The sequence below is a fragment of the Brachyhypopomus gauderio genome, chromosome 10 (genome assembly GCF_052324685.1).
Source record: "Brachyhypopomus gauderio isolate BG-103 chromosome 10, BGAUD_0.2, whole genome shotgun sequence".
In the NCBI taxonomy this organism is placed as follows: Eukaryota; Metazoa; Chordata; class Actinopteri; order Gymnotiformes; family Hypopomidae; genus Brachyhypopomus; species Brachyhypopomus gauderio.
The window spans coordinates 8,121,250-8,147,444 of NC_135220.1; the positions used below are offsets into that span (position 1 = coordinate 8,121,250).

The 26,195-nt window shown below is 40.3% G+C and overlaps 2 protein-coding genes and 1 long non-coding RNA gene across 10 annotated transcripts; 1 reads left to right on the plus strand and 2 right to left on the minus strand.

Moving 5' to 3' along the window:
- Positions 1-5: 5 nt before the first annotated feature.
- On the minus strand, positions 6-9,559 carry rasgef1bb (RasGEF domain family, member 1Bb). Of its 8 annotated transcripts, none has more exons than XM_077019182.1 (15): positions 8,598-8,896; positions 8,240-8,272; positions 7,567-7,757; positions 7,350-7,472; positions 6,510-6,647; positions 5,780-6,007; positions 2,789-2,863; positions 2,452-2,544; positions 2,020-2,122; positions 1,842-1,921; positions 1,630-1,725; positions 1,417-1,512; positions 1,159-1,282; positions 602-783; positions 6-477 (listed from the first exon to the last, which is right to left on the minus strand). In XM_077019182.1, exons 3-14 carry the CDS (start codon positions 7,747-7,749, stop codon positions 629-631), a joined length of 1,494 nt encoding a protein of 497 aa, XP_076875297.1. In that variant the 5' UTR covers positions 7,750-7,757; positions 8,240-8,272; positions 8,598-8,896; the 3' UTR covers positions 6-477; positions 602-628. The 8 variants fall into 8 exon arrangements, with proteins under 8 accessions (XP_076875297.1, XP_076875293.1, XP_076875294.1 ...); XM_077019178.1 differs by having other exon boundaries at positions 8,192-8,272; XM_077019179.1 differs by having other exon boundaries at positions 8,186-8,272.
- Positions 9,560-10,656: 1,097 nt separating this feature from the next.
- Positions 10,657-24,789, plus strand: LOC143525358 (uncharacterized). The gene is made up of 6 exons (XR_013133624.1): positions 10,657-11,110; positions 12,257-12,499; positions 13,818-13,905; positions 21,563-21,692; positions 24,535-24,649; positions 24,743-24,789. It is a non-coding gene; the product is annotated as an uncharacterized LOC143525358 (long non-coding RNA).
- On the minus strand, positions 18,781-25,838 carry snx18b (sorting nexin 18b). Its single transcript, XM_077019194.1, has 2 exons — positions 24,174-25,838; positions 18,781-22,670 (listed from the first exon to the last, which is right to left on the minus strand). Exons 1-2 carry the CDS (start codon positions 25,630-25,632, stop codon positions 22,423-22,425), a joined length of 1,707 nt encoding a protein of 568 aa, XP_076875309.1. The 5' UTR covers positions 25,633-25,838; the 3' UTR covers positions 18,781-22,422.
- Positions 25,839-26,195: the final 357 nt, after the last annotated feature.

The following is a 26,195-nucleotide window of genomic DNA, read 5'->3' on the forward strand; positions in this document are numbered from 1 at the left end:
ACTGATACGGTTAGACTTTTTTATGACAACATTCTGTATATAAACACATATATAAACACCAAAAACATATAAAAGGAATTATAAGATTGTAACACAAACTTTCTGCAAGTACAAAAACAGCCCACAAGAAGCTTAAAAACCCAAAGAGATCGTCCAGCGACATGTTCTTCATTCAGCTAGGACGACATGCACAACACACTAAGCTTATTCCCACTGTTTTAACAGGAGTTCACAAGAAGTTTCCTTTAACATAATTATTTTGCTGTAATGAGAATCCAGTCTCATATCCTTTGCCTGGGGGGTGGACAAAAATATACAAAAGTACTGATACAAACAAAAACTTTACAAACATTTACAATGTGCAGCCATTCAGCATTCCTGTATCTGGTTGCAGTCTTTCAGTTTACAGATTATCATCATTCAGGGCCAGATCAAATGTCCAAAAGCAGCAGTGTTCACATCCTGCTAAGAGATGACCTGCGACAAAACACACCAAACACTTATGGTTAGAATGACCTAAAAATGTGAATGTCTAGTAAAGCTACCAAACTGAATTTATATCCTCAGTGAATGCTTTGAAGTTTAAATCTGACATGCACACCTAAAGTGATCATCGGCACTGAGCTAATTAAAACATGCTTCCGATGCACCAGTTTTGAGCCGAGACTTTTCTTTCTACAGTGCAGAATGTCTCTGGAGCTAGTGACCACCTGAGAGAGCGACGTGTGTCTCTCTCCACACTGTTTTCGGGGCCCTCACTCTCGTAGGAGGCCAGCTGAAGCTCTGAAAGGGAAACAAGAAGTCTGTAGCACATCAAAGATGGGCCAAGCAATCACACGCTACTAAAAAGTTCAACAACAGTTATAGACGATCAAAAAGACACAATTGAATCATGTGATTACAAAAGAAATCGTTGGACTGAACAAATATCACTGAACAAAAAAAAAAAAAAAACAAAACAAAACAAAAATCAATCTGATTATTCTGAGGTAGTTAACAACAGAAGAAAAGGAAAAGAGGCCAATCCAATGTGTCCATCCAACTTGTGCTGTTTTACAACAAGTAGGAGCATGGTGATGGTAATGATGATGATGATGGTGATGATGATAACAAGGGAGCCCTGCAATGGGAGCGTATCTGAAGAGGATGAACACTCACCTTCTTCAGTGAAAATTGAGACACTGATGAGATACTGCAGTGTTGTTCTGTTCCTTTCAAATGGACAGATCACATGCCGCCATGCCAGAAACTCACTGACTTGCTTAGCCAGCTCCCAGAATTTCTGTCATTGATGAGAAAAACTGTAAAAACTCAAGAATCTAAGCAATAATTATAAAACAAATATAACCATAATGGCAGGCATGTTCACTCATAGGCAATAGCAGGCTTCTCAACTGCTCAGTAAAGCCAACGCACCTCAAAGTTGACGTGACCATTAGACAGGCGGCTGGCACAGCTTTCGTTCAAGAAGTAGATGTCCTTAATGAACAAACTGAAGAACGGGATCACAATCTGAGAGAAGACACAACCAGGGAAGAAGATTCACAAAATAAATTTCAACAATAAGACTCATTAGAATCAAGGTCAGTCTTCATCAGACTGTGTTGGGGTGTGAGAGAGGTGCACTACCTTCTCTCTGGCAGTGTGAGCTGTACTGGAGCGCTGCCTGGCTCCACGCAGTGCTGTGCGATAGTTGCAGAAGTTGTTGGAGGGGTCCACTTGATGCTACAAGAGCAAACAGCAGCAAGCTTCGTTTTACAAACATTTGGAAGACACTGAAATCCTCCAGATGAGGGATGCTGTTCAGATGCTGCTCTCCCCACTGTTGTGCTAGGGTTTACCTCCAGGATCTCGAACTTGTCTGTGTTGATTTTGCCCCAGGTCTTCTTTAGCCTGGACACTGGGTTCATGTTCATCCCGGCTGTTGGGGTTAAACCAAATGTCTTTAATAAATCACAGGTAAAGGTTAATATAATAAATAAGTATACATTCCCAACAGGAAGTAATGCATGCACTCACTGATGATGGCCATCATTGAGTTGAAGTTGCCGATGTTAAAGCATTCTCGTGCTACATCAATAAAGAACTCCAAGACACGGGCTCTGTTCTTCTTCTTCACTGGCTAAAAAGTATGCATACACACACACGCACGCACACAAACACATACAGGGACAGGCCCAGGCGCACACACCAGAGGGCAGCAGAGTGTTAATTACAGGATAAACAGGAAAGCAGAAGGGCATTTTTGGAAAAATACAAGACAAAAAATTTGTTAAAATGTGAACTCATGGTAAAATACATTCCAGTTGATATCTCTTTAACTGACTTTAAGCTACTCCGATACATGTATCCTGTATCACAACAATGTAAATGATAACAAAAATGGCTGAAAAACACAGTTTATTACAATTTCTGCTTCTTTCTCTCAGAGCAGTACTGATGTTCGCTCACCAAGCAGATCTCTGTGGCCACCAGATAACTCAGTCTGTTGAACCATTCAACATACGCCTCCAGGTTATTGCCTCGTCTTTTGCTGAAGAAATTCTGTAAACAGAACATTTCCATGTTTGAGTAAAAAAACAAACAAGCAAACAAAAAAATAACTTACAAATGGGGTTTTTCCACATTTAGCCACCCTCTCTGCTGGGTCATTTAGAAATCTCATTAAAAAAACTAGTTGTTTACATGTATAACTAATTTCAGCCGGTTCAGTGAGTCACTCCTAACTCTTAACTAAAGCAGCTTTTATCATAGAATGACATCTTGGTATTTTGTGTGACACACTCACCTTGTGGCTGCCTGAGGGTTGTATCTGCACAAACGCTTGAACAAACTCCTCAGGGCCAATGTAACTGAGTCTGTCCTGCAGTTGGACACAAAGCACTGATCAGTACTATTCAAACAGAAACTGATGGTTTTGGTGATCAAGTCTGTTAAAAATGCAGCAATAATCCTGTTTGCCTTACCACACTGATGAGATGATGGGGAGTGAATCAAATATTTACCGTGTATCAGAACAATATATAATGCCATTACACATATTCTGTTAAGTCACAGGAAAAATAAATAAACATATTGCTCAGCTGTATTTCTAACCAAATTGCACAGTAGGGGGCAAGAACGAGTTTTCAAACCTGTGAATTACCACCCACAAGAAATCGCACGTGTGCTTACATGGATGCAGCCACGAAGATGCCAGGTTTGCTTCAAAATTCATTTTTAAGAAGCTTCTTAATGGAGACATTGACAAGACTAAAGTTGTTTGCACCTTATGCAACACAGAATTAGTTTATTGTAGGAGTTCTACCAGTTTAAAGTACCATTTAAACGCAAAGCACCCATTTATATAAACAGGCCATAAGTTTGGACACACCTTCAAACACACCTTCAAACACGCGCTTTCTTTATTTCCATGACTATTTACATTGTAGATTCTCACTGAAGGCATCAAAACAATGGATGATTACATGTGGAGTTATGTACTTAACAAAAAAAAAAGGTGAAATAACTGAAAACATGTTTAATATTTTTCTCTTGGCATTCTCTCAGGCAAACCTGAAAACCATTTCAGGTGACTACCTCTTGAAGCTCACTGAGAGAATTCCAAGAGTGTGCAATGCAGTAATTAGACCAAAGGGTGACAATTTTGAAGAAACTAGAATATAAAACATGTTTTCAGTTATTTTATCTTTTTTGTTAAGTACATAACTTCACATGTATTCATTGATAGTTTTGATGCCTTCAGTGAATCTACAATGTAGTCGTGGAAATAAAGATTGAATGAGTGCATTGAATGAGAGTGTGTCCAAACTTTTGGCCTGTAGAGTGTGTGTGTGTGTGTGTGTGTGTGTGTGTGTAGTACACCAGTAGTGAACCGTGACCATTAAACCTGGGCCACAGCGGGCGGAAATGATCATACAGTTAAGCCCGCCCACTAAGACGGAAGATATGATTGGTCAATTTTACTGTCATTTGAAACTGGTATTGTGCTGAATTATAACTGCCTGGCCCTCTGTAAACGAACAGCGGGACCACCAATCACCAACATTCTGCGGAGGCATCACAGTCCTGATAGGGGGAGACACAGGCTCACAGGCTTCCACTTAACATAACCCCTCACCTTCCAGCACAGATTGAATAGACACGGGTGAATAATTTATTTGCTTATATTTTTGTAATTGTTTAGATGTCGATTGTCAAACTGTAAGTAGATTAAATAAAATTGGATACATTTTATTATAAATATTTATGTTCCCCACTGATACACACACACACACACACACACACACACACAATATTGCCAAACGTATTCGCTCCCCTCGAAGTGATCGGAATCAGGTGTTCCAATCACTTTGTGGCCACAGGTGTATAAAATGAAGCACCTAGACACGGAGACTGTTTTACAAACATTTGCGAAAGAATGGATCAATCTCAGCAGCTCAATTAATTCCAGCGTGGAACTGTGATAGTATGCAACCTGTGCAACAAATCCAGTCCTGAAATTTCCTCACTCCTGAATATTCCACAGTCAACTGTCAGCTGTATTATAAGAAAATGGAAATGTCTGGGAACTACAGCAACTCAGCCACAAAGTGGTAGACCACGTAAATCTCACGTTCTCTCATGTTTCGTCCTGGAATTACAAGAGGCTTGTATTTGTTAACGTAATACAGGAGAACTGTTCAGTCAGATAGCTATTTGTTGTGAAATGAAGTAGTTACAATTTCAAGCATTTTCAAGTACTTTAGCCTAAATTCCAGCACTTTTCAAACCTGAAACACAAAGCAACATTAAAATTCGTCAGGTAAATGTTCCTTGCCCTGTATTTGAGGGGTGTTTCTTTATACTACCACATATCGTTTCGGACAAAACTACAAAGAATGTGACACGGAAAGTATAAACGCCTCCACCGTTCGCGCAGTTTTGCGCGAGGTGGGCGGAGTCGAGAGCTACGGTCACTCGTGAAAGTATAAACAAGGCTTTACAAAATTCGAGAAGTGCATGACCTCGCGAATCGACAGCGCGCGAGACCCTCGTACACGGGCGGAGCCATCGCGATTATGTCATTTTCGCCGCGCGGACCCTCGCGCCACTCCACGTCTGACCTTTAAAACCCTATGTAGTTCCTGACAACAGACACGGCTCATTTCTTTGGCAAAGTTCCTTTGGGCCATCATCTTTTACTTCAATGTTTTTTTAGAATTTCTGGTTCAGAATGTCCCTCGTTTTCAGCAAGCTAGACTTGAGCTCTGTGGCATTTGTGCTTAGCTGCGCAGCAATAAAAAGTGTCCCTTGAGAAACAATTATCGACCGTGCTACGGACACGTGAAGTCTATTTAAACAAGTGTTCTGTCAAATTTTCCTACCTGTTGAGCGCTCCTACCTAGACTTACTGCGCATGCGCAAGTCAATATTACGTCATGTTTTTGGTGGCTGGCTACTACACCCATCGATTTTTCCTGCCTCCTCATTCTCACACAGGCTAAAAACATGTTCATACAAAGATGTAAACAATCCAATTTGCTTTGCTTGTATTAATAACAATGCATACATGAATACGCAAAATAAAACTTTTAATTTAAAGATTATCCTACCTTTTAAAAGCTGATTTGTGCTACATTATGATGTTTTCATAAGGTAAACGAACTCTACAGAGATACGTCTACAAATACGCAATGCCCTCGGACACTGTAGGAAATATTCGACAGACACGTCTATCAAGATGCGCTATGGTAGGACATTTCGACAAGGTAGGACAAATCGACAACCCCAAACTCACCATCTCGATGTGGGTAAGCTGTTGAGCGAGGATGAAGGGGTCATCACACACAGTGAGGACACACTCCTCCCTCCGTGCCACATGCTGCTTAGCTTTCAGAGCAGCTGGTTTCTCTGGCCTGGTGGTGGGTGTGCCGGTGGGTGTTGCCAGTGTCTCCTCATACTGTCCCAGGATAGTCAGCTTACGCAAAAGCCTCTGGATCAGCCTCTGCATGGCTCGCCGAGACAACTGCACGATGACAGGAGACATAGGAGCAAAGATGCCGTGAATTCTCTCACACTACTTTGGAACACTGCACGTGCACCAACAGGTCACCATTCAGAATGGAAAACCATTCTGTTTATTAATACATTTAGTTTTTTGTATATTATATTTTGTTTCTATTCATGAAGATTTATGGTAACCTTTTGTCTTTGTGTTCAGTTTTCATGTATCCAGTGACCCTCAAATGTCAACACTCAGCACACAGGTCCCTGACACTATATGAGGCACAGATAACACTGTGATCTCCTCATGCTTCTGACTTTGCACTTGCACTTTGCATTTCAATACAAGCACCAACACTATACAACCCTAAACTCCAGTACATCAGATCCCCAGTGGCTGGCACAGTGTGTTGGCTAGTGACTGCTCAAAGACACCTTGCATAACATGCACAGAATAAAGAAGAGAGCATGTCATCAGCTCCTATGATAGTGATAGTGTGATGAAAGTGACAGTGAGCACTGACCTCATCTCCAAAGGCGAGCCGATGGGTCATCTCTTTCAAGCTACGCATCATACGTTCATCCCTGAAGTCGTGTGGAAAAGTCTCTGTCCACTCTGTGAGGAGCTGTACGATCTTTGGAGCGATATCCCGGATCCGTTTCTGTTCACCAGAAAACATGCTTTATAGTATTGCTACAGTTCATCACTCTTGAAGCAATCAACTGAACATTTATGAGAAAGAAATGTCTCTAATGCACCCGATTAAATCCAACTGATTGTTTTAATTTAATCAGTGCATTATTGCACTTACATAAAAATGTATAATATATTAAATGTACTAAAGAAACTTATTCGTGCATACCATAATGATATCTATAAACTGATATTTTTAATGCACCCTTTCCTGTTTTTTTCTATTAATGTTCCTGACATTGTTAACAAGCCCCCCCATTTGTTATTGTTACCTTCTCTGCACAAATGATTATTTATGATTTTCTTGTGGTTGTTCATTTCTAATTTTGTCCTTACTGTCTAAAACAAACAGTAAAAGTAATTTGTCTGGGTATACATTGGGGCGCGAAAGTTGTCTATTTTTGTTTAGACAATTACTGCACACTTTCTGTAAATGATATAAACTTAATTTCACTTCTCAAATATTGCTGTGTTTGTTCCCTAGCCTATATGATATATTTAACTGATTTTTTAATCCAAACATTCAATGATTTATAAAGGTAAATCAGGAAAATTAACAAGGGTGCCCAAACTTTCGCACCCTACTGTATATATGAATTTGAGTACATTACAGTGAGTACTTCAACAATATGTAGGTATTACAATAATATGAGTACCTTAGAGAACATACCTTATCAATCTGTGGGTCCCCCACCCTGTGGTGTTCCACACACAGATAGCAAACTCTGGACATTAGCTCAAATGGGTGCAGGAAGAGCCGTGAGCTAAGCAGGAAGGTGAAGATGTATGACCTCTGAGAGAAAAACAACAAATGAACATCAAATGCCTAGCTTTAACTAAGGGGAGGTGAGGATTGTGGTTTTCCATCGACACATCCACGCACTTACATCAGGGTAATAGTCCACAGTGGGAACAAGGTGCTGTATAAGAGCCTCAAGCGAACCAGACACAAGGTTGTTGCTGTGGTAGAGCAGGCCACCACAGCTCTCCTCCACCCGTTTATAGGGAGCCTGAGGTCCGACGTAGGGGCTTGGGGAAAACGTGGAGGCAAAGGGAGTCGTTTGTGGCATTTTCTTGCCTGAGGGAGAAGTCAACATCCATCAGTACGCAGCGGAAGGCTGTCTAGCGTTTGCTCTAAAGTTGCCCTAAAGGTCTACATGCTCTTAGCTCTCCTGACACTGTTATGGCATTAGGCTAAAAGCTCGGTGGGGGTGAGAGAGAGAGCGAGAGAGAAAGAGAGATAAGATGCTGTTAAATTAGATTATGGATGTTACGGCATATCCATGTACATATTTTTGATAGCATTCTAACGAAAGCTTTCAATATCATCTCTTTATGAGAAATAGTGAACAGGTAAAGCTCTTTTTACTTTCAGAATATTGCCCACATAAATGACAATAGTTCAGTGTAAAGTATTAATTAACCAACATTGTTACCTTCACCATAAAACTTCTGAACTAGTTGTTATTAATATTAATGCATAGATATTAATACACTGATCTCTACACTGACGCAGCTGAGCAAGCTTCGTCACGTCTTGCTTGCAGTGTTGAAACTCACAACAGCCCGTCAAATAATGCCTCCTAACTCCATCTGGAAATCAATGACAAACGTGTTTGAGGAGGGGAGACAACACGGCTGAAGTCTCTCAAAACAAATAAATGAATGTTGCTCTAACATATTTTATGCCCGTGGTGATGGTAAAGGACGGCGCTGCGCTTTAGGAGCGGGCCTGCTGCGCACCTAACACGCAATCTTACTGAACCTTACAGCTGTCGCTGGGGCGGACAGACACATAATGCTAAATAACCAAGACTATAATTTCACGTAATACAATTTCAAAGCCAAGTAAACGCAGTTATAGCACTAACTGCCCACTGATCCACTTTAACCCCTTACATTACGGCTCTAAACTTACCAGCGAATCTCAAAAATGTGCTGACGTGAAGAACCACGGCACTCGATCAGAAAATCCAAAAAGTGTGCAAAATAGTTCCAGTGTGCTTCTAAAGCCAAGTCTTCCTTTGTTTTGAATCTTACTTCACAAATGGCTTAATCAAATGTCAGCTAATGCAGAATTAAGCGCCTTCGGAAACTTAAATGTAATTTTCCATAACTTCCATTGTTAGTCTCGCAGCTTAGTCCAGTTTCAGACCACAGGCACTGCTATCGAATTCCAGTAGCGCGGAGACCATTACTGCAAATCTGTCCCGCCCATAGCGCAAGTGGCCAATCACTGCCAACGACATGGAAGCTGAAACATCCCAGCGATTTTAGTGGCCAGTTCCACGTCAATCAATGTTCAAAACATTGAAACGTTTGAAAAGCCTAAAGGAACTTTACTGAAACATTTTGCTCCTTAGTGTAGTTCTGTATTTTCTTTTAGAAATAGAGCACGGTTACACATGTATTCGTGTCTAATGATCTGTCCAATAATTCTTACAATTACCCGATATTATTATTACAGTACAATAAGAAACATCAGTAAATTGAGGAGGGTAGTTTCAGATTCAGAGCTGGAGATGCTTGTGCATGCATTTATCTCAACTCGCATTGATTACTGTAATGCTCTTTTCTCTTCACTTACAATATCAGCCCGTGACCGTTTACAGATGATTCAAAACGCCGCAGCAAGACTAATTACTAAATCTAACAGACGCTCGCATATCACTCCTCTGTTAATATCTTTACACTGGCTTCCTGTTGAATACAGGATCCAGTTTAAAATATTAACACTTACTTACAGAGCGTTGCATGGCCAGGCCCCTAATTATTTGGTTGATCTGCTTCACCCATATGTGCCAGCTCGTTCTCTTAGATCGAGTGATTTGAATTCACTGACTGTTCCACGTTCTCGCTTAAAGACTCGTGGAGATCGAGCTTTTGCGGTCATTGCTCCCAAACTGGAATGCACTCCCCCTGTCTTTAAGATTGGCTGTGTCTGTGGAATCTTTTAAAAAGCATTTAAAGACCTACCTGTTTAAACAAGCATTTGGATAAATGGACCAGACAGAAACGCATTATGTCTTCGTGAATTGTGTTGTTTTATTTATATATTGTGTGGTGTTTTATATATTTTAGTTGTATTTTCTATATGTAAAGCACTTTGTGGCCTTTGTCTGAGAAAAGTGCTATATAAATAAATTTTACTTACTTTACTTACTTACTATAAACATACTGCGATATTGAATATGTTTCTTTCTAAAAATTATATCGAAAGTAATCGGAATTAATTATTTTAATATTTTACTTTAGTTTTGCTATGACATTTTAATAACATTTATTTAGGCAAAAAGGGTGTGTACATTCACACTTTTTTCTTGGTTACTGTAAATACACCATGCATATGCTTACAGTACAGCTGAAACTAAGCCAGCCCTTATACACAAAGTGTTACCAGCTAAATGCATTATGGCTAGAACATCTGTATTGTAAACTGGACATTTTGAAATTCCCACACTGCCACTTCACTATTAACACCACAGGAGTGTCTATAGGTCACAGTCCTATCAAAACGTGCTGTATTTCACATATCTTGACAATATAGCACGCTCTCAACAAAAAAGGCTGTTCTGTATATACGGTGAACTTCATTTTGTTGTCTGAGGGTTTCTAAAGCTTTGCCTGTTGTCTTTTTTTCACACACACCATACTGCTTCTGCTGTAGACTGTGTTTGGAGACCCCACACTTTTGGTTTCCTCCCAAACGCTAATCATGCCAACAGGAAGAATAGCATTAGCAGGGCGAAACAGCACCTGGCCGGCAGTAAGTAGCGAGGACCAGTAAGTCATTTATATTGGTCAGTGAATGTTGAAAGAACATCAAAACATTAGAATTACCATAATAACAGCCTATCCGTACAACTTTTAAGGCGTGGTCAATGCGCAAGCTATCTCCTTAGGATAGTGGGAGTTTTCATTATATAAACCTAACGCCTTTTAACTAATACTGAGATAGTCAGTGGGTGGAATGCATTTGAAGCGAAAGCTCTTCAGCTCCCGCGCAAGAATAACCCTCCCATAAGAGATCGTTACTGAACGGTGCGAATCGCCCACATCAGCCAAGAGGCATCTGAATGACAGCGTGGGCTTCCGGTAAGACTTGAGCTCAGTAGTCTTCGTGACTGAACTCGGTACGGATCCCGCCTACCGTGCCCCGACCTCGAAGCCCTCGTGCCTCAAAGAGTGCTCCCGGAATAGCAGCACTGCACGCTCCTTTAGCACTTCTCCCGCTAACACCCACGCACGCTCAGTCACCCAAGCGAAACCCTACGGGGAATCCAATCTCTTGAATCTCCATGTGATTATGTTTTGTTACAGACACCCAAGGTTGCATAACTAGCTAACTAGGCGCATGCTCTTGTATTGTAAGGATGTTTTTCTGCGAGTCTCTCTTGCAAGCTTGAAGACCTAACTTTGGACTGCAATAGGGTATTTAAAAAACACATGTATTTATTGATTCTTGGGTACCATCTTGATGTTTTGACTTATCACTTACATTAATAGCCCAGCAGCGCATCCGGGTTATAGTGTATGCGCACAAAACAAGGCGCTAAACATTCCAAAAAAACATCCGATGGAAATTCCATCGGATAAAACAAACAAAACCTGCAGGACATTAGACGCAATCATTATAGCATCTGTGAGCCCGAGCACGCAGATAAAAGGGGAGACAGTGAGTCATCGCTTTACAGTAAGCCTGAGTCACCCCCTTTCCCCGACACCCCTAATCCCCTTTGCTCCGTCGACTTTGAGACACAGATCCCTCTGTGTATTCGACTTAGGAGTTCTGTGTCCCATGCTAACTGCTTCAAGCTCGGTCAAACCTCATATGACTAAACGCCTTTTATCCGTTTAGGAATTGATTTAGCTGAACAACTTTACTATACTTGTATCTTTATAAAATAACGATTTCCTGTAAATGCTGTTTTCCCAGTACTGTCATTTTAAAACTGGAGTGACAATAACGATATGGTCAAAACACCGAAAACAGACACGCTCTTTTTGAAGGCCATTTGTGACGACCATGAGTCACCGTCATGCTGTTGATGATCTCACTTTAAAAAAACACAACAACTGTTTCTTAGTAATGAAAGACTTTTTGAAAGTATGCTTGTAAAATTTGCATTTAAAATATATTTTGGGGTTTATTTTTTTGTTGTCATCTTCTTATGACGAGGACAATGAAAGGACACAGAAGGTCCCACAAAGTTTAATTAACTCTCTGTTGAAGTTAATGTAACACTGCATGAATTTGGCGATATGACAATGAGACTCACTGCAGGGAGTTCAAACACCAACAGGGATGAGTGTGTGGTCTCACTGCAGGTGCTGGAATGTGATGCAAACAGGTTGGACGCAAAGATCATATTCCTTGTACATGTAACATTCGTCATAAAGATGACATCATAAAGATGATGCCATAAAGCAGAATACGTTTTGTCCTGATGGCTGCTTGTCTAGTTTGCCTCTTATCTGACCAATGTTAACTGGATGTTTCTGTAGTTACTGTAAAATTATTCAATTTTTATGGCCATCATCACAAGTTGTGTGTTTTATATGTGTGAATGTTTGTAGGGTATGTATCCGTGTGTGTGTGTGTGTGTGTGTGTGTGTGTGTGTGTGTGTGTGTGTGTTTGTACTCAAGGGAAAGGGAGTGGATGTCAGTGCAAGGACTTAAACACAGACAGACTCAGTGTGGGAACAATACGTACAGCTGACTGGGAAAAACATCGGGGAGGGGACACTTTCAGGAAGAGGAGGAAACAGGAGAACACCCATACCAGACACTCCCTCTCTCTCTCATCTGTGCTTGAAATGGTAAAACACAGACAGAAACAACAGTGCCTGTATCATGTCATGCCGCAATCCAACACGTGTCTGTCCATGTCACAGTAAACACATGGCTGGCACGGCTTTTGGGAGTGTGTTTGGAAGTGACTCGAGCAACGTTGACCTTTTTGAGAGACTATTTCACATCATTTGGTTAATCCAAATGACACTCTAGACCAGGTGTCTATCAGACATCAGATTTTTTTCAGTCTTTCACAAAAATACCCATCCTTTAAATCTGAGGAATGAAAATAAAAGTATATTTATGAAATGGTTAGTGAAAGATTTGGTTTGTATGACCAAATATGTAATCATTTGTTCATTCTTCAAAACAATACTGGAGGTTGATGTTCCCAGATGATCAGGAATAAAACTGTAAACTCTTGTCAAACATCCCTTCATTTACCATAGTCTTCTAAAGCATAAACATACTCCAACTGGGCAAAACAGTGTGTGATTTGTATGTGGGTGCCTGTGGCACGATTTCTGAAGATGTGAGAAAGCTAACTGAAGGGGAATGGCAGCCTACCTTCTGAAAAAACAAACAAGCACCAGTGAAGACTGGTGACCTCACTCTCTCATGAAAAATAACCATACGTCCTCCATGCTGGACCAGGCCTCTCAGAGGCCAACTTGCTTGAGGCAGCACAAAGTCAATGGTGTGTTATGTTGGTACGAGCTACTTTAGTGCCATTACCATGAGGAAACTGCAGTACGTCCTTGTGCGTGTTTGTGTGTATGTCTATATGTGTCCTGGGGGGTGTCATGCGTGTGTCTGTGTGTATCACTCTGTGTGTATGGCTCTGTGTGCTGTGCCCTGGTGGGAGTCGCACTGGGGACCTGTAAATACGGCTGTCTGTGTCTTGTTGGGTGTTGGTGTGTGCATGTGTGTATGGCCCTTGTACCGAAGTTCAGGAAGGAGTTGGAAGTGGTGCTGGAGTGGTAAACACAGCTGTGTGAGTGTAGCTATTGTGCAAGCCCTGACAGGCGGACCCTGGGAGAAGGAAAGGAAGGAGCAGGGTGGACATGAGTGTTTGTTCTACAAGTCAAACCTAATGTGTGAACATATCACAATATGGTTTGTACTTACAATATGAGTATTTGTCAATGGTTTTACTCATTTTGAGTGGTATAAAAAGGTCATATTGTATGTTAGTTTTATAGAGGGAAACTTTAATAGGTAACAGTTCATTTGTTCAAATTAGGGGAGAAAATAGATGCAGTGTGTTGTGAAGATCAGTGCCCAGGTGTCTGTTGTCATAGTTTCCCACTGATCCCTGTGTGGCATTGGGCTCCTCCCTTCCAGGTCTTCCTTCCTGTTGAAAAGGCCCTGCTCATGCGAAGCCCTGTGTCCTGGTCTCAGGAAAACCTGAAGCTTCAATCAGTGCGGCCAGGTTTCTCTCACATGCACGCACGCACGCACGCACGCGCACACACACACACACACACACACACACACACACACACACACACACACACACACACACACACACACTGTTGGAGATAAGGATAAATAACAGGGATCATCCTCTGTAGACTGGTCCAGACCAGAAATCTAGCTCTGCTGTGTGTCTCTGTCCAAATACACAACAGAGCAGAATGGTGTGCAAAAGACATACACTTTCATCTCATGCTCACTTTCAACACTAATTGCAAAACAGTGGCATCAAATTACATTATCTAAAAACATTACTGAACATGACAATAACCTTTCCAGCTGCAAAATGTTAATTTTAGATAGATGGTTTGCTATTTTAATACCAGCATGGCTCTGGGTACCCATTTTGTTTACAGGTCAGGACCCATTCTATATAAGCCATCTAAGTTAAATCAGTGGAGTTACACCTCTCAATCCTTCACTTACTTTGGTTTTAGTGAAGAAGAGCTTTGCAGTCATGTATATAAGGAAACAAAATGAGATCCTATGTGTAGGTGTTTTAATCTGTTTCAGTCTGGATCCAAGAGCAGTCCTCACCACCCACCCACCCAATTACAGCCACTTTGGCCAAACAACAAATATTCAACACAAACTCATGTGGTGACATTTAACCAGCATTTTAGTGATGCAAAACATTAGATTACAGAAATGGGCTTTGATTTTGCACAATAATTTACAAATGTGCTACAGTAATTTAAATATGGTATCAATTGGACTGAACCATTATACCACTACAGCAGTTATGGAACATGTTGAGAAAATATTGCAATGAGTAATACTTACAGGAAGATTCACTCTTTATTGCATTTATTGCACATTCTAACTAGAGCAGTACTTTAGAGCAGTACCAGCTAACTTTTCTAAACAACTTTGACTAGATGTCAGTAGAATTCCTTTAAACACATACACTAGCTATTAGGATCAAGTCTCTTTCAGGCATTCCTATACAGCTGTATTATACTGTACTAAATTTAAAATATGGTTGCATATAAAGCTTTTGTTTGGGTTGATTAATACTGTGTAAATATGCACCATTCCATTTATGAGTTTCATACAGAAATAACTGAAATGCCTGCCAAAGTTTTTGAATATAATCGTTAAAAATTAAGTGAACGCAAGTGAGAGGGAGGCCTGCTAGATGTCACCAGGTCTTTGCCTCCTGTTGGATGGCTGAATAACCCAACACTGATCCAGGAAACTCCACTGCCTCTGCACATTCCATGGAACTGCAATGAGCACAACGGATATGGCTTTGCTCTCTGTTCTGGAAAGTAATGTGTGTTATGTAACCGACCCAGAACTAGCCCACACTAAAATCTGCACATAATACATACACTCATGTGTCTATAATTCCAGTTTTCCATTCGCTACACATTGGAACAATTAAGAGTTGTGGAGAAATGATACCAACTCATCCAGAGAACAGTGTCATGTGGGTTCACAAAGAGCATCTTCAGAGGAGTTCTGAAGGAAAAGCAGAGTCATAGATTCATTTGCATAGCCAGCCAACATTTATCCCTAATAACTCAACACAGCATTTTTGAAAAGGCAAAGGCTGGAGCTTTCTGAGTGTAGTAATGCTACGTACGTCTTACATGTGGACTGTGTAGAGCAGTGAGATGAAATGGTGAGATTAACTAGTAAGATGAAGCTGTGGTATCACATGTATTCATGGACGTTTGGGCTTGTTGAGCACTTTCCAGGTTACTAAAGCTTGGGTCGGTTTTGACCTGTGTCTCAAATGGCTGACCATTACATACATTAAAAAGAGATTATTTATCATCCAATTAGTTGCTTAACTCTTAGTTACCTTGGAAGGCTTATCCATGAAAGTATTGGTTTTAATATTTTGACACAAATACAAAATGAAAAGCAGAACTAGTAGTAAGTAATAAACATCTATAATAATAATAATGCAAGTACTAGTTTTATAAATACTTTGTGCACAAGAACATGCACATATTTGTGTGTTTCTAGATGCATGTGTAACAAACACTTTTAGAGTGTTCTTTGCAGATTTTTTTGCAGGTGAAGCACAATGTGTCTTTCTGTCCTTATTGCTAGGGCAGACCTGACAACTCTTTCTTTTAGAATCAGGTGGTCTCACTGGGGTTGTGGCTCATGTTGAGGCAGGGCTGGCAGAGGAGGATGCTGGCGCTGATGCTCGTGTTGCTGTGGGTGTGGACGGAATGCTTGGTGATGTCTGCAGCTGTCTGAACAAGGCTGCAGTGGCTCGGAGCACACGTTCTCTTTGCTCAATGTGTGCCTTGACAAGGGAACTTCCTAGTTCCTCAAGAAGCATCCTCTGCTTATTTGTTTGTTTGACTTCCACCCTTGGTGAATGTGGGTCCACACTGCATTGTATGCAGACACATCGAGGATGTTGTTAAAATACAACAAGTTGGCCATCTCCTGGTCATTCTCTGGCAAGTGTAGGTGGCAGTCAGCTTGTCCAGGTTGTCCACTCCTTCTGTAAAAACAAACTCTGAGGAAAGTTGAGCCCTGTCCTTTACCTGCAACATTTCAGCGGGCAACCCAGGTTTCTTTTTTTGTTTTGTGCCCACCATGGTGAGTTTCCTCCGGAGAAGTTCTTGTACAAGGTCATGGCTGGTAAAGAAATCCTCAGTAATGTTGTGAATGTAAAAGTAATCTTGTGACCCTGCACTCCAGTTGTCATTTCGAGCATTACACATTTTCCTTGTTGATTTTCAGGGATGGCGTTTGCAAACTTGCCTGTGTAACTCCTGTCTTACTGGGCATGTATTGCGGGAAGGGGCATTTTCCACGGAAAGTGAGAAAATGTTCATCTACTGTCACCTCTGGCCCTCGGTTGAACATCAGTGGAAGTAGCTGCACCCATTTCTCCCAAAACATCCTGATGGCAGCAAGTTTGTCACATTTTACTCTGGTGTCTCTGTTGTCAAATCTGAGAACTTTTGAAAGGTCTGAAGTGACATTGTTGCCCGGAATATATTCCTGCCTGTGGAAGTCTCCCAGAGAGTCAGTGGCCTCAGTGCTGGATCTGTGCACTCCAGCAAGGAGAAGAACACCAACGTAGACATCCATGAAATCATCATATCATTCCACATGTTTCCAATGACTTTTTTTTTCCTTCAAGGTTTGTCATAGCAATGATGACTTTTTTAGTGACAGATCAAACATGTCTTGAGGCCACTTACTCTCATAAGGGGTTATTTTGATGAAATTTGCAGCAGCTGCCGTGCCATGTACGTCAGGAGGTACTCAGCATTAATAGATGTTCCACTTTTGGATTAGAATGTTTCAGCAGCTTCGGCAATGTTGACCTCCTTATCAGACTGATCAGATGTGTCTGTGTCTTCCAGTTGATACTCCACATCATCTTCCTCTTCATCTGTTTCAGTATGCTGTTGTGTGTCCTCTGACTCTGCAAAACACCAACTCTAAACTGATTTGGCCTTACATGTATGGAAATGTTTACCTTGTTTTTTTAAAAATGCAAAGACAGAAGCCCATAACTGAAGATCAAGTAGTTGGAGGAAGAGTTGGCCGTGGGCTGTTGGTATATAGTGTTTTTATGATTTCAGTTTTGGCAATTATTATTGTTTTATACCTGGGTCGAAATTGATCCTAACAACAGAAAGGTCAAAATTGTAACAAGAGCATTTTATAATTTAGTAAAAAATTAAATAGAAGTTCCTGTCAAAGTCAAAAAGTATTGATATAAATAAACTTTTATGCATTTAAAACCTACAAACGGGTCGACAACGACCCTAACACTAGAGGAAAGTTAAGGACACCTACATGTAGTATTTCTCTGCATATTATTGCATGTAGTAAAAAAATTATTCAATGAAAAATATAATTCTAAATCAGTCAGCAGTCCTACAGAGATCCTGTCCGCTAGCCTTGCTTAGCTGTTTTGCTTCTTCCATGTCTTGTCGGTTATTGTTTGGTTTCCAGCTGTCATCCTCAGATCAGAGTGTTTTCACTGCTATTCAAGATATTTAAGCTGCTCCAGCGCCTGCGTCAGGCACGTGTGAAATAGTTTTTTGTAATTTATTTTCTTTCAGCACAGCGTAGAATTCTTCATTGCAATCTTCATTCATTGTCTGGAAACAATGTAATGTCTGCAAAATAGTAGGCTAAAATATAGATGTTTTCTATAATGACTTAATGTTGCACGTTTGAACAACAGCATTTGCATATTCCACTCTTGAAGAATTTTGAATATCGCCTTGAAAATGTGGTCAACAAAGCTACAGGAACGCAACGCATTAAATGTATTTTACATAAATTGTTCGATTAGATCATTTGTTTATCAGATTCCGATGAGCACTTCTTTGGTAGTATTGGAACGCACAACATAAAGTGTGATATCACCCTCAAGTGGATTCTCGTAGAATTGCAATTAAAATTTGTAACCTGCAGGCGTCGGACCACAATGGAATGTATGTGACGTATGCAAAACGTATTTTTGAAAAAAAGATTCAACAAATCATTTTGACCATTGATATATAAATGAAATTAAGTTTAAAAACGTCATATTGCAAGTGCCAAATGACTTTCATCAAGTCAAAAAAATCTTAGCTATGTTTTAATGAAAAACGTATTTTTGAAAAAAAGATTCAACAAATCAGTTTGACCATTGATATATAAATGAAATTAAGTTTAAAAACGTCATATTGCAAGTGCCAAATGACTTTCATCAAGTCAAAAAATCTTAGCTATGTTTAAAAAAAGTCAATAAACAAACTTCCGGTCCCGGTATAGCAGGTGGCTCAGCTTTGATGACCAATGTCCCCGAACAATGCAGTGCAATCACAAGGCGCACGCATTTGTTGAGAAGAGCAAAATTTATTTAGGTCAAATCCAAAATAAGGGTCATTAAAGTCCAGGATCATAGAGCAAAGAGGATCCAGGTAACAAATGACAAAAAAGACATAACAAATGACAAAAACAACTCGAAATTATAATGGAGACTGGAATGTTACCAAAAGGCCTGCACATCAGCTGAGGCTAGAACAATGACTAGCAACAGAAAATAGGGGCTTCGAATACAGAGAAATATGGGTTAACAATAACAAAACAAGACACAGGGGAAAGTAATAACAAAAGGCAGAAAACTAAATAAGGGCCATATCTCCAAATGAAGAAAAAGGATTAAGCCAAAATACAGACACGAGACAGGGCAACACAGAGGCCAGGAAGGGCTGATCGCAACATCCTTTCACCCAAATCTCTATCCAATAACTATTTGGTCTATTTATATCTTCCACATTGTGTCTCTTTGCATCCCTGGTGTTATCTACTTACAGTCTTACACTTACATAATCAGGCGTGTTGTGCATAATTCTGTAGCAAAATTGTGGCACTCGCAGTGTGAATGCATGACGCAGTTGCCATGCGTGTTTGGTTCCTCATACTGCATGTGTTGAAATAGAAAGATTAAACTAGGAACCATCAACACTGTGCTGAAGATTTTCCTCAATCCCAATCTGCCTTTGGATAATCAGAGACATTTTAGAAATTGTACTAAAAAAACTAGGCATAGATACTCTAATAAATGTGGGTCAGTAAACTCATAATAAATACAACTGGTAAATCTTATTAATGCTTTTAAAACAGTAGGAAATCCACCCATATTATAGTCAATTATAGTATTATAACAATCCAACACTGCATATATATATATATTATGGCGTAGTGTAGGAAGGAGAAACAGCAAACCAATCCATTTTAACACAATAAGACTTCTTTAAATTGCCTTAGCAACGTAATCACGCATGAAGCCGTGATCACGCAGAACCGACTCAAACATCCACGGCACATGAGGGAATGGTATTAATAGCACAACATTACACAGACACGGTAGGGGGTAACTCACACAGTATGACTACAACAGGAAAGGGGAGACTTAAACTACATAACACACACATAATCAAATACATAATCAATAACACACATCATAGCACTACATATAACATGAACTAGTACCGGAGCCACAGGGGCTCATGGGAAAGTAGCGCTGTTCCCCATTGGGCCGACGCTACAATATATGCACTAGTTTAAGTTTAAAACTAACATGCATATACTAAGCAAACATTCTTTAAAATGATTTACACAAACAAAGTATTTAATCATTTTTTTTAGAACATGAGAGCTGCTAAATGTTTCATCGGTTTGGTGTGAGTGCTGTAGTAGTTTGTGTGTGTGTGTGTGTGTGTTTGAAAAGAAAGGTGAACATTAGCTCTTATAAATAATTCAACTGTAGTGTGTGCACTTTGAGTAGCTCAGTTGCTTCCTTGCAGTAGGCATGGAAGTTGTTTATGGTTTACTCTCCCAGGCCTGCTGCATGCTGTGTTTCTGAATGACATGTATTGCAGTGATTCTTTAAGGAGTTTGTTTAGAATGTATGATTATACAAATGTCAAATAACTGAGTGTAAGAGGCAATTGTTGCAACATTTGTTAAGATGTTTAAAGTTAAACATTTTAATCCTACATTTTTCTTTTAGTTTTTATACTACTTGCAGTGGTAAAATTTTAACAATGTGGCTTTATGTTCCAAAAATACTTAGAATTCATGCTTACATGACTACTTTCCAAACTTTCATATACCATAGGAATAATTTCTATATGCCCCAGGAATAGGGGCTGTGTTTGGAATTACCTACTGCATATTGTATATTGGTATACATTGGTATGCATACTGCTTCCAATAGTAGTATGTAATGTCCAGTATGCCACAAATGCAAACCATACTACAGGGTTACCTGAAAAATCTGTGTTTCCACTACCATTATAAGAAGGGATATAGAAGTTATCCAGGTATCTTTCACAACCTCAGAAATTCATTTTGGCTGCATACTGCATCCAACATATTGATTGGGAGCCCACAAGTATACATACAAGTAATATGTAGAGAGCTGTTTGAAAACAGCCTTGCTCTTACTGTTACTATATTTGACATATTTAAATGAGCTCTGTTCCGGTTGGTTACCTCATTCCAAAAGCAATATGAACAGAAACAAGCTTAGGAACTTGTAAGTGGCTTGGGCTAAACTAGTGTAGACTGAATAGGCAGAAGTATATTAATAAGTTTCTTTACCATACTAGTAGGTATGTCAATGAGTTGTTCTACCATAAAACTTGAGTTTTCCAAAACACGGGCCCTCTAAATACCATCCATCCATCATGTTCACTGCTTAATCCCGCTAGTCATGTTCACGGGGGGGCTGGAGCCAATCCCAGCATCATTGGGCAAAGGCAAGGTAACCCAGGTCGCCAGTCCACCACACGGGCCCACTAAATATGTTCAATGTTAATTTCCAAAGCACATATTATCTTGGACATAAGCTCTTGACAGGCATTGTATAAGCCCAAACAGTGCATGTTATTGTGTTAGGAAGTGATGTTGTGGGTGGTTCTTTTTGGATAGATGTTGCAGATTTTTGGATAGACTGTCAAATTTGATTTCATTGACAGATATCAGATTTTTTTCCATGAAGTGTAATCAGCTAAAACTCCCATCTAAACATATATATTCAAATCTGATTCAGATAATATTCATATGCCAACAAGGTCATTTCAAAAAATGGTTTGAGCATTTCCTTCATGTTTAATCTTTTCCAGATCTCAAAAAGCAGAGAGACACAACAAACCAGATTTTTTCAATGCTGGATGCTGCACAGCCGTCTGGACAGCCATCTAATCAGTTTTGAGAAATTCCCGCTGTCCTGAGACAGCCTCTGGCGTCAGCACAGTAAGGGTTAATGTTATCTGAATAATAGATGCAGGAGTAAACTGAGCCTGTGAGCCTGGAGTGATCCTCTGTGCAACGTGTGGAATGTCCTCCAGATACCGAGGGTCAGCCCCATGTTTTCTAGGTCATGCTTCTCTTGGTTTATGCCTCAGTGGTGGAGAATGTGCATCTCCTCTCTCATGCAATCTTTTGAAGTTTTAATTTGAAACAGATGTGGACTTGTTTTTTCCTAATGGTGTAGACAAAGGTCTATACCAAGGAAATGTGAGATCAGTATCTGAAATAAATCAGAACCCCTTAGACATGTCAGAGATTCAGAAATATAGATCTGTATTAAAACGGTTCAAAATGAAAATTAAGGAAAGTTAAGAAAGGTACAAAGTTCAAAGCAAAAGGCAATATAACACAAATTATGCCAAGTTAAAATAAGGCACCTGTTTCCTGGAATCAAGACACTCATGACCGAACATATGTACTCAGAATAAAATAGAAACTTACATTTAGGGATTATATTTTAGCTGACTTAGCATAATAGAAACTAAATATGATCCAAATATAAAACCCTACTCAAACCTTTCCTTTATACACATCTAGTATTTTTCAGTAACTGCATACACCTGTACATATGCCAGTTATTTTGAATGTACTGGGCTCTAAATATTTATTGATGTTTCATCAGGTGGATATGTGTCAGATCTCATCCAGAACACTCTTGGGCTGGTCATTTCCTTTAGGCCTGGTCATACATGTGCAAGGCTTCATCCAGTTTTGTCATGATTCTCTGGAAGAAAGCAATCTGCTCCCGGAGGTAGTGTTGCATCTGAGCCCTGAAGTCGCGAATGCGCGTCCTGTGAAAGTGCTGGATCTCAGCGAGTGTTGCGCAGGAAATGATGTTGCAACGATCGCTGATGCCCATTATGCTGGGACTGTCCTTCTCGTCTCCATGGCGCTGGCTTTCCTTTGCTTTTGTCAGGGCTCCTGGAGAGGGGTGTTAAGGAATAGGTCAGAGGTTACAGAGCATGGTTTTTGTCAAGTAATGCACCATTGTGTTCCTGAAGTGAGGAGCTGTTGTTGAGACAAGAAGTGATGCAAGAGTTAATAATAGGAATTCACATTTATATGTGTTTCTAATAGTCATTTCAAGTACAAAATCTGAAGATTTGTTTCTGTCCTTTGCCCATTTAACTTTGACATGGGCTCAAGTGTCAGACACCAGCGATCAGAATCCAGACCAACACAACTAACCCTAAAATCAATCCAACACCTAATCCTAATTCTAACTCCAACCATAAACCTCAAATCTAAACCTCATCCAAACCCTCTCCCTGGCCCTAACACAAATCAAGATCCAGTTAAATTCCAGTAACAGAATGTTGTCAACAGCATATCAATAACGTTAAGATATTATGTTAAGATATTATGCTAAGATTATAATCTGATGAATTGAGATGTTTTAAGAAATCTTATTATTATTATTCAATTAAGTCTCTTGAATAATATACCGAATGTAGCCAGATGCTTCACTATTGCTATGTCATTGATATGTTACTGATAGTCTGTTAACATACTGATAGTATTGTTACTTATAGTTTAATAAAGACCCATTCAAAGCCTCACCAAAAATCTTAACAGGAAACAATAAATATGGCTGCTAGGTGTCAGTTTGGAAGAGTAAGAAAAGTGACATGTGGTCAGTTTTTGACGTTCCAGTGTGTGTTTCTTGTCACCACAGACACAGAGCTCAGACAATTGAACTAGTAACATCAGGTTAATTAGTGGTGATCACTGCCACGTGCATGCGTCAATTTTGTTATGATACGTTTTAAAGAGCCCATTCAAGAGTAGATTAAAGGAAACACAGAACGGTCTTCAACAGAAGCCATTTTAAAAGCACTAGGCTACTTAACAGTTGTGTTTTAAAAGCACTGCTTCACACTTAGGTTTTAAAAGCCCTACTTGACAGTTAGGTTTGTCTTTCGAATTCGATATCAGACATACGCAAACTTCTGCTCCCAGGGCTCTCATATGGTTAGTACACACACTACAAAAATATCTTATCCAGATGCATTTGTAGTGGGTATTAACCAGGGAAACTATATCTGAGGACTTTTCTGTGCACAGTGACTAATAGGAGATTGGAAGGGTGCATATTAATTAAAGTATATACAACTTTTAATTGATCCATGCGACGTGTCTGTGTGGAAACCATAGGCCTATACAGGGCCGGAGTAGGCCACTTTATCAGCCCGGGAGTTTCATGCCCAAAATTATTTTTCCATCCCAATCGGCCCAAACTAGAGATTGACATGAGCCGGCCCATCGGGAATACTCCCGAATCTCCCGATTAGCCACTCCGGCTCTGGGCCTTAAAATACGCGAGCTATCACTGTGACCCCCTGACCTAAATTCAAACATTCTTTTGGACAATGTTCAGCAGAGCATGTGTCATGACGAACAGTTAACTAGCAGACTTAAACAAACCTTTCTGAACATGGATGATATCTGGAAAGTTTGTCAGATGTCCTTGGTAAATGGCTAAAAGATCCGACACCGGATCCAGGTCATGACGGGGCTGATCGGCGAAGTAGTCCCCGATGGTCTCGTAGGCCGCTCCAGTAAAAGCGATTGCCTGATTCAGTTTAACGGAATACGTTTGCTGGTCGAACTCAAATGCTTGACTTAAAACCTGGAATGCTTGCCCGACTTTCTGATATTCCTTTTTGAATCCGGTCATTTGCTTTCGTGCAAATTCGTTTATCGTAACGTTTAACTGCATAATGTTCTCGTCCATTTTTTTGGTGAATGCTTTGAAACCATCCACCGTGTTTTCCACTTCTTGCAGGTCAAGTGGAACAGTTGGTGGGACTATCGTAAGGAAAAAGTTGGCACCGACCAAATAATCTTTCTCGGCCTTGCGTTTGCCTCGTTTCCAAGCTTTTTCGTCGTTGCTGCTGCAGGTAAGAAAGTGCTGGAAGACATCACACCTGGATAAAACAGGATGACTCGTCATGTGATTCATCCACCATATTAAACCTTTTCTCCGCTTACAGATAAAGTCCTCTTCGAAGCGGCCCGTGGCCTGTTTCTCGGGCAGGTGAGGAACTGAGATAACGGGGAACCTTTCCACAAGTCGCGCGTAGAGCCAGTCAAAATGCTTGTAACGTCTATTTACCCGATTATGTGTATGACTAGGTGTAAGCCCATAGGACATGTAACTCTTCATTCCTTTAAATTTGGTTTGTTTCGTGGGGTCATCAATGGTACATGTGAAAGGCTGCGGGTTCTCCTGCCATTCTGGACCAAACGGGCCCATAACTACACATATTTTATTCGTATCTTTTACAAACCCCGAAGCTTCACCCAAAACGAAAGCCTCGCCTCCCGATTTCACAAACGTGGAAAACCTATTAAGGTTTTTGCCAACAGTTGCAGAACTCCTTGATTGTTGGGCGCTACCACGTCTGTCAGACTCTGGGGACAGGAACCGCTGCGTGGCGCCACCTTTGCCATGAAACACACCTGGCTCGTCTGCAACAGTTTGATTGTCGTCCCAGTCGTCATCCCAGTCGTCGTCACTGCCTTGGCTCGGGTGATAACTGTATTGCTGCCCATAACCCAGATTAGTCGGCGCTGAGTTTCCTGATGTGTCCCCTTTCTGAGCATGTATGTGGTAGGAATACTCGGTCCCAGCTGTGGCAGAGCCAGTCTTGTGTGCATCTCCAGCTGTTCCATTCCCTTGTACTGGTATTCCAGCGTCTGTCCTTAGAATTTCCACGTATGATGCTGGGAAGAGTCCCGTCTCACCTCTATTGTTGATTCCTTCTAACCAGCCATCGACAATATCTTCACTATATAAAGTTAAAAGTTCGTTTTCGACTACCGATATCTCGCCTTGATTTTCGGAAACAAAATCATATAGAACTCTCGCCCTAAGCGCCATAGTTAGTTGGATACGTGGGAGTCTTGTGAGACAGTTGCCAAAGTTACCTCATCGTATCCTACTTAAAAACTTCTGCAATGTGTAGCCCGTGTAGTGTAGCAAGATGCGTCGAAATATTGCGAAGAAACCGGTACAATATTTATGCGATTTTTTTTGCATCTATTGAGAACAGTATAGTTCTAGGTTTTGTGTCACCCTACCTCCTCTCGCTGGTAACCCGAATAATCGTGGGTGGAGCCAGTAGCGCAGTAATAAGGCAGAAGGATACAAATAAACCCAAACGCACTTTCAGTGAGGTTACGGAACGCTGTCTACATAGCTTTCTATAAATTAAAAGTGAACATATTTTAAGAATATGTGTATATGGTGATAAGTTATAATAGTTATGTAATAGTAAATAGTATATAATTATATATAAAATACGTGTGCTTAGAAGCGACCTAAACATTGTGTTGTATAACCTGTGTTGTTGTTTTTTACCTTCGCATTTTTAATGTTAGGTGTTGTCATGTTAGGTGAATATTCTTTTATTCATTTTTATCATATTCCCAAAACATAGTTTT